The sequence below is a fragment of the Pempheris klunzingeri genome, chromosome 2, assembly GCF_042242105.1.
Source record: "Pempheris klunzingeri isolate RE-2024b chromosome 2, fPemKlu1.hap1, whole genome shotgun sequence".
In the NCBI taxonomy this organism is placed as follows: Eukaryota; Metazoa; Chordata; class Actinopteri; order Acropomatiformes; family Pempheridae; genus Pempheris; species Pempheris klunzingeri.
The window spans coordinates 21,179,652-21,193,911 of NC_092013.1; the positions used below are offsets into that span (position 1 = coordinate 21,179,652).

General features: G+C 40.9%; 1 protein-coding gene across 1 annotated transcript; it reads right to left on the reverse strand.

Annotated features, from left to right (window-relative positions):
* Positions 1-6,333: 6,333 nt before the first annotated feature.
* Positions 6,334-14,018, reverse strand: agtrap (angiotensin II receptor-associated protein). The gene is made up of 5 exons (XM_070843932.1): positions 13,890-14,018; positions 12,467-12,501; positions 12,127-12,235; positions 10,467-10,677; positions 6,334-6,704 (listed from the first exon to the last, which is right to left on the reverse strand). Exons 1-5 carry the CDS (start codon positions 13,914-13,916, stop codon positions 6,580-6,582), a joined length of 507 nt encoding a protein of 168 aa, XP_070700033.1. The 5' UTR covers positions 13,917-14,018; the 3' UTR covers positions 6,334-6,579.
* Positions 14,019-14,260: the final 242 nt, after the last annotated feature.

A 14,260-nucleotide genomic window follows, 5' to 3' on the forward strand; every position in this document is an offset into this window, starting at 1 on the left:
ACAATTAAGACAGGACACACCTTTGCTCCGTCATCTTTTACAGTAGGTGAGGCTGTGGACACCTACAGAGGATACGCAGAAGGAAGAAGAGTGCCTCTAAGGCTTCATCATACAATTGGAAAAAAAAAAACATTAAAGATAGGATAAAAATGAAAGTTTAATGATCTCCATGGAAAATGTGGGTCACTGAAGAAATAAGAGTATGACAATAACAAGAATACAGTTAGAGCAAATAGTGCCGATTGGAGATAAAACCACACATGGCTGTATAATGAGGGTGAAAATACAGCTAAGTCTTAATTATGCTGCATACGAAACTTCACTTGGCTCCAAAGATTTTACCGACTAAAGACATTTGCAGGTTAATATGTTTTAATAGATTATTATATTTGGCTTATGGATTGTGGCTTTTAAATAAGATGAGAGCACAGAGGAGCGTTACAGAAAGGGGGGATTAACAAGTAATGTGGAACTGAGCGTTCTGTAGAAAAGCCTCCAGTTCCAGAAATCATATCTACCAGAACATCGCTGGTTAATCTGTACAGCAGCTGATGCTCTGAAATGAATATGTGGCATGTAACCCCTGGTCCCAGGACAGCTTTAAAGGAATACCACTCTTGTGTCTGAACAGTAAATATTAAGATACAGCCGGCTAGCTTAGCTCAGCATAAAGACAAATCCACCTATCGGCACCTCTAAAGCTCAAGAATTAACATGTTTGTTTGTTTGTGTTGGTGCTTTTGACTTGACAATCTGTTCTTTACATCGTATTTGTTTTACACTTGCTGCTCTGTGAAGTCAAAAGGTTCCTCAGGTCTCCATCTTCTTCACTGTGATTTGTTTTAATGTGTGTTTGCCGCATGATCTGTGGTTTAAAATCATGTACATGCACATTCCTTCATTTTTAAGACAGTCCAATGAGTTCCTGAATAGTTTTTTGTGAAACACCTTAAACTGTTAAGGTTACCTTGAATGCTTAGATTGTTTTATTTCATTTCTAACATATAAAACCAGTCCCTCCCTTGCCTAATGGCGAGGGAGTTGTCGACCCCCTTCCCTGCTGACTGCTGTGTACTGGAGGATAATTGGAATCAATTTTGATGCCGTTATCGGCGATGACAGATGCACGAGGCCGCGGTGTGAAAAGGTCAAGGGTTGAGGGAGCCCTCCGGAGGGACTCGAGGTGCTGGAGGCATAAAAATGTCGTTCCTGAATCAATTTCACATGCGAATGCTGGTTTAGTCTCTTAGGGGGTTCGTGAGCGTGGCTGTTTCCTGTAGTTTTCTTACTGTTGGGCACTGAGCTGCTCCAGGCAGCAGGTGGAGGGTTAAGTAAGATGCTTAAGATGAATAGACTGTTACACCATCACTGTCTTTACTGAGATCTTCCTGTTTAGGCCAGGGATTATTTCTCCTGTGCACCTAAACCCAATTAGAGACATGTAAGTCAAAGCATGTCAATATTCTTTATCACTCACTGCCCCTGTGCTGTATAATTAACCCAGGAGTCATAGCCAGGGGTTTTCATTTGACCTCAGCAGCTCTCAGGGTCATATTTATTGGCCTACATCTAGGAGTGTGCCAAGGAGAAAATCTTTTTCTTTCTATTTATTTATTCAAAAATATTGTATGTAAGTGTGCATCGATGTTCTCTGATTGTGGGCCTGACAGTCTAGTTTTGAATTGACCAAGAGGCAAAATATTAGAGGAAAACAGCAAGCGTGCAAAATCTCAATGTTATTTGGATCATTGTTTACCGCAGGCACCGCAGCCAGTTGACATATGTGCAGCGGCGTCCTTATATTACAATCAAAGAGGCGTAACGGCTGTTATTTTCAGCGTCGGAGATTTTCTCAGGAATAAACAACAGAGGTTCCTTTAAAATAATCTATTGGCCAATTTGATTTCAGAGATATTGGCCATTTCAAGATGCTGTAAATAATACGTTTCTTATTGTGTTTGAAGTCTGCAGTCCTGAAGGCCGCAGATTCATTCTTTCAAAACCTCTCCAGGGATTGTCACTAATGCAATAACAGAGCTGACAAATTGAGTTCCTTTTATTGCATCGACCGACAATGGCGGCGAGCGAGCGTGTCCTTGACTCGGAGGAATCACAGGTGTGAGCCTGTGAACGTGTCAAACCTGCATGCATGCAAGACTCAGGAGAGGCAGCCCAGCAGCTCCTTATTAATCAACAGCTTGTTGGGCTGCGGGCCATACCTCCCCCCTCCATCTTCTCCTCCTCCCTCTCACCCTCCTTTCTTCTCCGCCTTCACCCCCTCCATCTTTTTGTTTTTGTTTAAACGAGGAGCTCAGTAGAAATTAACCATTAGCATAGGTTACTCATTAACTAAGACCTCGCCCTGATGCTTTCACAAAAGAAACAGGGAGAGAGAAAGAAAGAACGAACTAACAAACAGTATGGAATCATAAGAAAACACACTAACAGCTGTGAATATCTATAACACTTTACTCTTTCACCCAGACAAGACTAAAACATCTTGCCTGGAGTAGAATAATCAAATTCCTTTAAATTTCAATTCTGAAATTTGGTTTAAATTCCTGGCAAATTATGGCAGCAGATAAACTCCTCTGTAATCTGATCTGCAATCAATGTCTGATTCTTTCAGTTTTATGGACGGCTGACGGCTGACGGCCCTACTGGCTGACCTACAATATGGCAAATAACCAACAGACTGAAGGTGTGAATCTGTACGAAGTGGCTCTGGAGCCTCTGGATGCTTCCTGGTTTGGTTGGGAGTTTGGCTGCATTAACTCAACAGAAACTCATGAGAAAGGTGGTATAACTTTGCTTTTGCTTTCCTTTTTTTTTTAGGATGAGAGTCCAACTATATTCATGTTGTTTGTTTACTAAGAAACACTTTGGTGCTTATACTACTTAAGGAAAAATGCCTAATTAACATTTATTTACAGTGACTGACTAAGGCTGCACATCCACATAGATTCCAAATCAGTTTCTTTCATATGTTATGTAATATAGGATTAATTATAGGGGAAATAGTAGTAGTAAAGAAAACCCAAGAACATTTTTATTGATATTATTAATCTATTATTGGAAACATTATTCTCTATATACATTGTTAGTCCACATTGTCCTCATGCACAGCTGATCCGTTATTCCTGACAATTAACTGGACATAATGAATTAGAAGTTTAACGATGTCTCTGTTTCAAGAATCTAAAAAGGAAATTGTTGTGAATTTTTACTTTTATTTTATTAATCATTAGTACAATTCAGTTTTTGATATCCCCCCCCCTTCCTTGAGAACGAGCACACTTGTTGCTATCACAAAAATTTGGATGTGTAACTTTTTATGAGGCTATTTTTAGCGGTAACACTGTTTCTGTGTGTCAGTGCAACGAGGCAGCTTTATAGCGTTTCTGATCCAGATGGACTTCGCATCAAACGGTGGGCTTAACTGCTCGTATTTCCAAAGTAAAAATGACTGGGCTGACTCTGAGGTGCTGCCCACGAAGCTGTTGTGTTACAGGGGGACGTCAGTATGTGCTTAGTGGTATAGATGTGTACAAAATTGCTGCAGCAGTAATAGAGTATCCATTCATGCCTGCCATGTAGTACTATATACAGACAAATTACAAGGCTCTTACCTCAAGGGCTCACAGATCCACAGCCTACACACTCGAGGACAATAGACCATTCATGCTAAGCAGAGTTACTGCCTCGCAATAATGAAAGCCATCAGGGACAAAAACCTTGACTGCAAGTTCATATCCTGCGCGCACTACTTCAGTACTTATGTAATTTATTGAGGAACACTTCTTTTCACCTGGGGTATGGCTGAAATATGAAAATCAGGTATTTTTACATTCCAGGTGCATCCAGGTTTATCATTCTAATTAGTCTTGTTTTATTTGTGGTGTAAGAGGCGGCAGACTGAAACTAAATCTTTCACTTTTATGATGCTTTTTCATCATTTTAACATTTCTGTGTCATTTTAAGTCAAGTGCTGTTGTGCAGGAGTTTTGGCAGGTTTTGGCACTCATTGAAAAGACAGAATGTGGTACGGCTCTGGGAACAGAGGAGGGCAAAAAAAAAAGGTGCGAGTACGGGGGAAAAAAAAGCAGGAAGATAAATGTGTTGTCTGGTTGGATAAATAAAAGCAGAGCAATAAAGAGGTCTGTGAGAGGGGCAGGGTAAACAGAGGTGTGTGACAGACTAAATACGAGAGAAGAATGAAGAGAGAAAAATCTGAAAGCTTCCACAGACAGGGGTGAGAAGTCGGCCTCAAGAAGCTTCATATTACCGCGCACACAGTTGCAAATGTCTTGTAAATCCTCTGTGCATGTGGTTTATCTGTATTATAAAACCTTGTTTCACAAATGTTCTACATCATTGTTCTTTATTTCTATGAAAAACAACTTGCCACATAACATTTCAGAGACAACCTTGAAAAGAAAAAGCCCAACAGCACACAGTCCAAAGTCGGAAAATCCAAATAAAAGGTGACAAATATGACCAGTCGTAAAAAGAACATTTGGAAAAATCAGGACCAACATCAAAGCAGAGCTGCAGTATTTTCATGAACAAATCCAGCACATATTTTTTCTTATAATCTACATTTAGTGAAAACTAGATTTCACTACCAGTCTTTGTATCTCTTAAAGCAATCTAGCCTTGTGCCTGTAAAAATCCATTCTCTCACAGAGCGGGAGTCATTTCGCAACTACAGCTGCCTCTTTCCAGGACGTGTCCACCTTTTCAGGAGGACCCTTGAAGCAAATCAAACAGCACGACGAACCCCCCCCCCCCCCAAAAAGAACACCACGTTAGATGTTAGATATTTAAGAAAAAATAACATTTAATACCGGTAAGAAACTCCAAACACAATGCTGTTGCCTTTCTTCACATCTTTCTCAATCCACAATCGTCTGCGAGCTATAGGTGGACATCATGTGCTACGGCGGTGATTTAGTAAAGTGTTCTCTTAGGCTCACGTGGGAGTGGGACTGGCAATGTTACGGTTTGATCATAAAAACAGTGTGGGGTATTCAGTCAGTGCATTATCCGAATTAGGTATATTGTGAAGGTATGTGAGCAAATAAGGAGCCTCTTGTGATCTGTGTGACTAAAGAGCAGAGTGCTAGTGTGACCAACATAGTTACCACATCTCCGTTCTGTCACGCAGGTCATTGTAATTTCAAAACAGGAACTCAAAACACTTTCTAAAGAGAACAAACTGTGAGAAAAAAAAAACTAAATGATGCAATCCCTCTGTAAAATCAAGCCTGCAGCCGTAGTGTCCTCTTTCCTTTTGTTCCAACCGCTGTCACCATAATGTAATTTGCTCAAAATAAAAACGAAGAGTGCGCACTTTGTTCGGTGTTCAGTGAAGACAGTGCTGCAGCAAGTATTAAGTGGATACATTTCAAGGTTTACAACCTTTCATTTAACATTTCTGTTATGTGTTTGCATGTCATATCTCACATCTATTGCCCCTTGTACAGCAGGAACATGCTATGCAACAGCTATTAGAGGCTAAACAGTCATTATTGAAACAGGTTTAAATTACAAAAGCACATCTATGGCAGCCTAGAGGCCCTTCGCTTACATGACATTAACCATAAGAATGATCATGTTAAAATGGTTTGAAGTGAGAAAACCGCAGATGTTTATGCACAGTGAACAGATTAGTGCTTGATCGGTACAAAATTAAAAAAAAAAAAACAACTCTTTACCGTGAAAAATATTTATGTTTTAGTGTGTTTTCCACAGCTGCAGTGCTTGATATGACCGTGTTCTTAATACTTTGCATAGATCAACATCACAATGGATGGACAAGTGCCCGTGTGTGTGTGTGTGCTGCACTGCCCATTCACTTGCTCACTTATGAGAAGAAAAGCCTGTGACTTCAATTTGGTCACCACATCCATTTCACAGCTCGTATTAGTTGAAAAAGTACAAAAGGCACAAAGTAGCTTCTAAGGCATGATACTCAACATTCATTTCAGTTCTCTTTTTTAAAAAAAAAAACAAAAAAAAAAAAAAACTGTCCACTGCTTTGAGCATTGCTGTACAGTTAAGCAGAGACTGACTGGAAAATAATAATAATTACACACTGCATACGAGGAGAGTGTGATCATTTACAGATCAAGAAACAGACAATGCTCTTAACTCACTTGCAATAAAGTAAACTGACAAAACGTTGCTGATATATCTGTTCAGTTCAACACCTCTCTACTAAAAATAGCAGGTGAAAAACAAAACTAACACAGCACAGAAGTGGTAGAGCAGCGTTTCCTCTCTGTTCATTCAGCAGTGATGTGCCAGCTCAGCGAAAAAAACATTACCACCTTTGAAGAAAATAATTAAATGGGTTTATTCAAACCATATTTCATTCTAAAACCCAAACAGTGCTAATGATTTACCATAACATAAGTATTCAATTTGCTTCCAGTGCTGCAAGCTGCAGCTGACTGACTGAAAGAAACACGGGGGCTGATGTGGAATCGATTGTAAAAATTGCCCCTGAGCACTTGTAGGCCTACTGCTGCATAAAAAGTCAGAGGAAAACACTGCAATGTTCACCGCTCGGTTCTGTCAGTACGTGCGGACTCCTGGTTTGCTGTCCTGGGCCTGGTTGAAGGGGTTCGCCGGGGCGGTCGACTCATCCTGCTGGTCAATGGACTGGTAGGCATCTCTGTTTCGTGTTACTGAGGGGAAACCTGCAGAGACAGGCCAGAAAGTCTTCAACACACACTCAACCCCTGCCATGCAAATGTATTATTCATAATCATATCTGCTAAGAAACACTGCGACTAATCAAGGACGCTGCAATATTCATATTAGAAGTGTTTGGAATTTAAAGGTTCACAATAATTTCCTAGATTAGTTATTTTGACATGAGCATCTGGGCCCCTCTAGATACATTTAGATTACTCTGGAGAAATAGATTGCTCTGTTGGAAACTGTCTTTGTCAACATACAGTAAAGCACACATTACACAAATTACACTGAAAAAAAAAAAAAACCTCAGGAGATCAATAAGGGAGTGGCGCTGAAATCCCCCTCCTTTTACATCCATTACTGGCAGATTAGCTGCTTGTACTGTGGCTAATTTAAAAGAATGTGACCACAGCCACAGAGCGCCATCGAGTTTTTCTTCGAGTCTGAAAAATCTTCAACTTTTTCTCTTCTTTCTCCTGTGAAGCTTCAGGATTTTATGGAGCCGTTTACACCGAAAACCTTTGTGTACAGGTGCATCATAAATCGTGTTAACATGCTTTATAATGAATTCTATGACCATAAACTCCCTATGATGCTCGAAAAACAACTTGGCATGGCATCACTGTGACAAACATGCACATATTAATGCTAATCAAACAAGCCATTTACTTTCATTGCAGAGTTTTATATGCACATATATAATTAATGTATATATTTATATATATATACACAACTTTTCATTATTTAATCTTTAAAAAGCATAAAAATACATCAATATTTCTAAAGACCTGCATCATATTGCCTTCAATGAACCTGTCTCAGTAGGTGCAAGGGTGCATTTCAAATAGTTCACATTCATTTTCCATTATAAGTCAACATTATCTTGACTTTAATTAGGCTGATTTGAGAATGTGCACCATCATGCAGCGCTGCTCGAAATATATGCAAACAGAATACACAAACACAAATTAGGTGTCTGGAGACTAAAACTATGAATAATACATAGATGCAAACTTGCAGCATCATATAAACCCATATAATACAATAGGCACACAGCTACTCAGGCAGGTATGGGAGGGTAATGAGGACTGTTGCAAGTTGGAGTAGACGGATAGAAAGATATACTAATAACTAATATAAATGACTAATACGAGAAAGATGGTCAACAAAACATCAACTAGTTGGAAAAGATACCCTAAAAAAAAGAAATATTTCTTTTTTTGTCCTGCAGCCAGATTTGTTATCTTACTTCCTGTGTGGGAGAGGATGGAAGGGGATGATTGGAGAAGAGAAATGGTAAAAAGGAAGAAGCCGGGAATCAATAGCGGCGGGCTATAAAGGCACTGTCAGCACTATCCGTAGTGCACCGACTGTCCACAGAGGTCTCTAAGTCTGAGAGGTCAAAGGTCAGCAGAGAGAAAAGGGGAGAAGACAAGAGATGAGGAGATACGGGACAAAAACGGTCAAATCACAACAGGAAAAACCAAAGACAACACTGAGAAATAAAACATCAAACAGACTGCGAGGTTAGAAATGACGACATGCAGGAAAAGAACAGAGAAATTTGGGTTTTGACAGGTTCTTACACATGAGGATGACATACAGACTACATGACCACATTCCAGCAACAATGCAATTAACATTTCGTTAGGCCGGCCTTCCCTTAGTTACTGTTGCTATGCATAATGAGCTTTACATCTAACCACAGGTCACATATTCTTGCATGCACTGATAGATTTTGCTAATTTTGAGTGGTAAAATCTAAGTCAAATTAATTTTCCAGCGATAGCTAGCTAGCTGATTCTCAGTGAAAGTGTCTCCAGCATAAAACATGCCAAGATGAGAAACCTACAAAAGGGTCCTAAATATGCATTGGATGCATACTTGGATGCTAAACCAGTGTAATTATGTTCACATATACATATATATAAAAATAAATAGTGAACGCAGGACAGGACTAACATCTAACTAATCATAATGCAGATCCCACACGGCGGAGGGATACTACAATGTGGTTGTGCTAGTCGAGAACCCATCTGTAACCCAAAATCAACACTACCAGCATATGATCAAAATGTAGGGATCCTTGTATGCCTAAATCAACAGTTCCCTCATATGCACCTGATTGCCTGGTTCTCAGCGTGCTTCGTACAGCAGGGAACCATGTTAACGCCAGCTACGCAATCAGACAGCAATTAAAACACACATTGTCTCAAACTAACATCAGCTTCATTCATCAGTCACTACGCAGCCAATCACAGTCTAATGGATGTACCTGCTGCGTGTATGTGCCGTCAAAAAGGTAAACCACAGCGAGAACAGACTCATCAATATTCAACAAACCTCCAAACTGAGAAAATGAGATGCGTTTTGGTCGCAATGCAGGAGAAATTTCATTACTTTTACCAGTGTGTAGTTTTTTTTAACCAGTAGAGTTACATTATACCTCCCATCCAAATACACCCATGTTTGGTTAATCCCTACAGATGAAGCTGTGTATAACATTTTCAAGAATTTAAGAGTCCAGCAGACGTCACAGCTCAGTGGGATCACTGATGGAAAAGCTCTCAAAAGTTGAGAGTTCAAGTCCAAAAAAAAAAAAAAATCAATGACTACACACATTTAATCAAAGAACACATCGCGAGTATCTCCTGACCAGTCAATGGAAGAAGTGTACTTAACATTTGTTTGCCCACAAGGAGAGAGCTGCATACTCAGTGGTCTGTAACATCACTAAATCTTTATTCCTGTGCACAAACATGCTGCTCTAGATCCCACATAGATCGGTTTCTTTCGCATCAGTCTTGTGCTGTTTTTCTATCGTGGCAGATCATAAGCCTGCGTGGCTCTAATGTGTTCCTCCATGCAGTGTGGCCAGGGTGACACACAAATGTTACCAACAACTCTTGGAGGAACGATTTCCTCGCCTGGCCGAAGCGCAGCTCAGATATTTTTTGCTGCATTTGAAGTGTCTTGTGACTGTAACTAATGAGTTTGACTGTGGAATCGTCTGCCAGCGGTTTAGCACAGAGTCTCCCCAGTTTGTGCTGCACTTGGACAGGCCTTTCATGACAAGCAGCACCACGTAGGGAAGATCTGAAAAGCGCCCCTGGACACATGCATCAGCACCTCCGGCTTTTGGTCGTAACCAGGACGAGGGATCATCGTCATTTGTGGGGGAGCAGAAAACCTCAGATATTTTAGATAATTTCTCACTGGTTCTGAAATTATTCTTACACCAGAACGTGTGCTGTACTTGCTCAAAGGAGCCCTGTTCTGTTACTGTATCCTGGAGGTTGTGCTTTTCCAAACTCTGGAACAAGTAGCTTCTGCATGTACGGCTGGCCCCTACACTGCCTGTTTTTAAAAACACATTTATCCCTTAGTCTTCATTTCATCTTGTCCTTCAGTCTTTTAAACCGTTTCACTTATTGTGCTTCCACTGGGTTGTCTTTTGCTACACAGCACTTTGGGTCAACTTGTTGCATCATTTAAAAGTGTTTTATAAATGAAGCTGGATTGGATTGCACTGTTATGTGAGTTATTTTTTCTGTGCCGTCATCTTCCAAAAAGGGAATAGGATCATACTTCATCAGTTGATTTTCTAAGTATAAATTGCAGTATCTTTTGAAAGCTAAAAGTCTTCATCAGGGCTCAACATCTGTGCAGTACCAACCCCTCTTCACAACCAGCCCCACAGTGACATAATGATCCCTTCCTCTGCTGCTGCTGCTGCTGCTGTTGCTTACTTAGTTACTTACCAAAGTTAACGTTGTAGTCTCCTCCACGTTCGCGGTACATCTGATAGACGAAGAAGCAGGACACGGGTTTGAGCAGCAGGCTGAGGATGGCCATGCCTGCGCTGAAGCGAAACACGTCCCTTCCCCTTTCTAATGCCAAGTCATTCAGCGGGTAATAGATCCCAAAGTGGATAATGTCGGTCAATACTGTCAAGACCATCCCCATCAGAAACTGCAGTAGATGGACAAAAGAGAGAGAAAGATGTCTTAATGGACTCAGATGGAGTGTCAGGCTTTTCAACTTACTGTACATGTCAGTATGGAAGGTGCTTTCAGGCTCCCCAGCACCAACACATCTCTGTAATTATGCCGTGGGGAGGGATTGCTTGCCACATACTGCGTGTGAAAATAAAGTAATTCCAGTTCTGAATAAAGAGCTTTCTGAGGTGAAATGAAAGTGAAAAAAAAGAATCTACCCACATTCACACCGGACAAAGTGGTGCCAGGAAATGAGAATGAAATATGCGAGCGGTGCCGAGAAAAATAAGACAGTGAATTTAGAAATGTCTGTAGCCTTTATCGTCTCAGACAGTCAGATCAATATTTTGGGATGAGAAAATTATTCTGGACAAGCAAGAAACGAACGAAACGCGAGTTAGATATGTGATGAGTCGACGAGCGAGTTAATAATAAAGAAAAATCATGCAGGAGGCCACAAAGCATGTGACTGAGTGAGTGAGTGACTGACTGACTGACTGTCTTTAAAGTGGGTCGCCTAACGTGTTTACTTCCCTGCAAATAAAAGACTGAATCCATTACTGTCAAAAGTGTCATTGAAAGAGATGCTTAAGTTTCTTTTGTTTTTTCTTTTTATTTATTCTCTTTGACCCTCAGCTGTGGTGTATTTTATTGTTCGGCATGTAACACACCTTCACAGCCAGGCTTTGACTGCGGCAGACTTCAGATAGACGGCTAAATTCATCTGTTGCACAAAGCAGTCTGGTTCTTGACCATCTTGACCAGGACTAGTTTGCAATGAATTCCAGTTAAATGAATTAATTAACTAAAAAAAAAGCATGGCTGACCGAGCAACTGCATCACACCGCTCAGCCCCAGCCACTCCCTGAACCCTCTGGAAGAATTCAATAATCACATGGACCTTTTACTGGAAGATTGGAGAGGCAGTGGTTTCCTAATGTGACTGGGTAGTCAGACTCAGGATAGTTCACTGGTCCGACGGTTACTGCACTCTGAACACTCGCTCTATGATATTGTTAAAAAAGCCACAAATTATGAGGCGTGCTTTCATCTCATCTGGTGCCTCTGGTCAGCAGGAGTCATGCTGCAGAGTTTGGGCACAGTGGGAACGTTTTTACACTTAGTTGCTATTTTTGTGAGGCCATTTGATTTGCATTAGATTAATCTAATAGCAAACGCTACAGACCAGTCTAAAACCAGTCCCCCAGTGCTGTAAACTGACGAAAGCCACTCTGGCTACTGTATCTGTTGAACTAAGGGGGATGCCAGCTTTCTCAAAGGGATGCTCACAGACTGTCCTAGATTCCACAGACAAATAGGTTAGCACGGATACGCATTGCTGTAACTATAGTTAGACTCCTGGACGTGTGTCACATGATGTTAAGACTGCAGCCTGCGTGAAGGAATCAAGCCGAGGACTCACCATGAGCACAGCATCAATAGAGTCCCTCTGTGCAATGGCCCAGACCCCGACAGCTAAAACGCTGAAGTTCCCCCAAGCAAAGGAGGTGGGCAGCCACGCCATGCAGCCCCTGCAGCAGACACACAATTCATACGAGACAGAGTGTGACACACGTTTCAAAAACTGTGTTTGGTTTCACAAGTGTGGGACGTGGAGGTTAAAGAGTCGGCCTGAATCAAGTGTGTGTGTGTGTGTGTGTGTGTGTGTGTGTGTGTGTGTGTATGTGTGTGTGTGTGTGTCAGAAGAGGAGAGAAATTCCTCAGGTTTGTGAAGAAAAAAAAAGCCTTGTGCTTGCACTCACCATATCGTAAGCAGCCAGTGCACCATTACTATGGCCTGTGATAGAGGAGAAAGAACAAGGGTTAAACAGAATTATAGGAAAGTTACAGACTTTCTAAATGCTAGGACAGTTCAGTCTACGGCTGGAACAACTAGTCGAGTGACAGAAAAGTAATCACCAATCACCATCGATTGATAATTTATAAATGAAAAACTTCAAATATCCAGTGGCTCCGGCTTCTTCTCAATGAGGTTTTCTTGTTTTTCTCAGTTTTACATCATCACAAACTGAATCTTTTTAGAAAGTTGGTTGAATGAATAAGGACATGTGAAGGTGAGACCTTGGGTTCACATTTTATAGATCAAACGGTTAATCAATTGATTTTAAAATATAATGAATAGCTGAATTGATACTGAAAATAACCATGAGATGCAGCCCTGGTTGGATCTATGACAGCTCACAAACATCAAAGCCGGAGATGACAGGACTAAATTTGAATGTGATCAATATGCATCTGCCATAAAATGTGAAGCTGCATCAGGATGAACGATTTCACGGCTCCGCAGATTTAACTGGTCTGAAAATTTTTCAACCAAAACTTAAGAATCAGAAAAATTCCCCTCTTTCCCCAGAAAAGTCACAGTGTGAGTTCTCGTTTTGACACATTTACGTATTTTCTTCCCTGATTTTTCACGTCACATGTTGGAGTCAAAGTTTCTAAGTTCTGATTAAGAGCTATTCAAGTTTTAAAAATTTAATAAACATCTCAAAGGCATAATTGAACCTAACCCCCCCTTTGAAGGTTTTAACATAACAAGCGGGCATCAGTTCACAGCTGTATGTTCCTTACTGAAAAGCCAAAACCTCTGGTAGAATTTACTGCCAACGTCTCTAAAGTGGAGACAAGTGGAGAAATCAGAGATGACTGATAAGACATTATTGAGTTCATGTGATTCAGTTCCTTTTAAATTACTGGCAAATTCACTGTACATCAGTTTTTGTTCATCTTTGCCAAAGCTGTGCCCAAATGTATCTCAATACCTCATAAAATGCGCAGATTCATCACCATGTTTGTGCTTCTAACATCCAGTAATCTTATTTACTCTGTCCATACGCCATCACTGAAACTGAACACTTGTGTGGTTGTCTAAGATCTTAAAAGCACTTTGACACATTTTTGGAGACTTTATCTCCTAAATAACTTGACTTTTCTTCTACCACTTAATAAAAAAACACTAACAACATGTTTGACTGGGTAACTATGATCTGTGCCTTAATTAGAGGCAGGTAGTTGCCACACAGAGGGATCACCAATGAAAATTGTGCAACAAAGTTGACATCATCACACCATTTAACACCAGGCTTTGTTGAACACTGCACACACACACACACACACAGGCCACCACACACACGTTCAACAAGGCAATCAAGTAATTGATCTCACCTTTAGGTTTATGGCAGGGATTTCCATCCTGTTTAGGGTCACAGCAGCTCTACTACTTGTTGAGGGGCTACATGAAAGAAAACGGCAGCTCCTCTCTTAGACAAACTTCTCTGCAGAACTCCTCCTTCTCTCGGCTCAGCCTGCAAACATGAACCATGTGACAGCAGCCTGACTGCTTCCCATGTGACCTGCACCCGGCTCACCCCTCCTTCCACACACACACCCCCCTCCCTCCCTCCCTCCTTCCCTTTAGTGTCTCAGAGAGAACAAACCACAACACCAGCATCAACAGTTTTTTTTCCTTTTTATTTGCTGCCCTCAGTGAGTGTGGTGTCTCTGCAGTGAATGATGGGGAATGAAGTGTGTCTGTT

What these genes read in the sequence shown, in the direction of transcription:
- agtrap (XM_070843932.1), bottom strand. Translation starts at nt 13,916, where the DNA reads ATGGAAATCCCTGCCATAAACCTAAAG. An exon ending in CACTGGCTGCTTACGATATG is followed by an intron (nt 12,236 to 12,466) that starts GTGAGTGCAAGC and finishes TGTCTGCTGCAG; the next exon opens with GGGCTGCATGGCGTGGCTGC. An exon ending in CTATTGATGCTGTGCTCATG is followed by an intron (nt 10,678 to 12,126) that starts GTGAGTCCTCGG and finishes CATCTACTGCAG; the next exon opens with TTTCTGATGGGGATGGTCTT.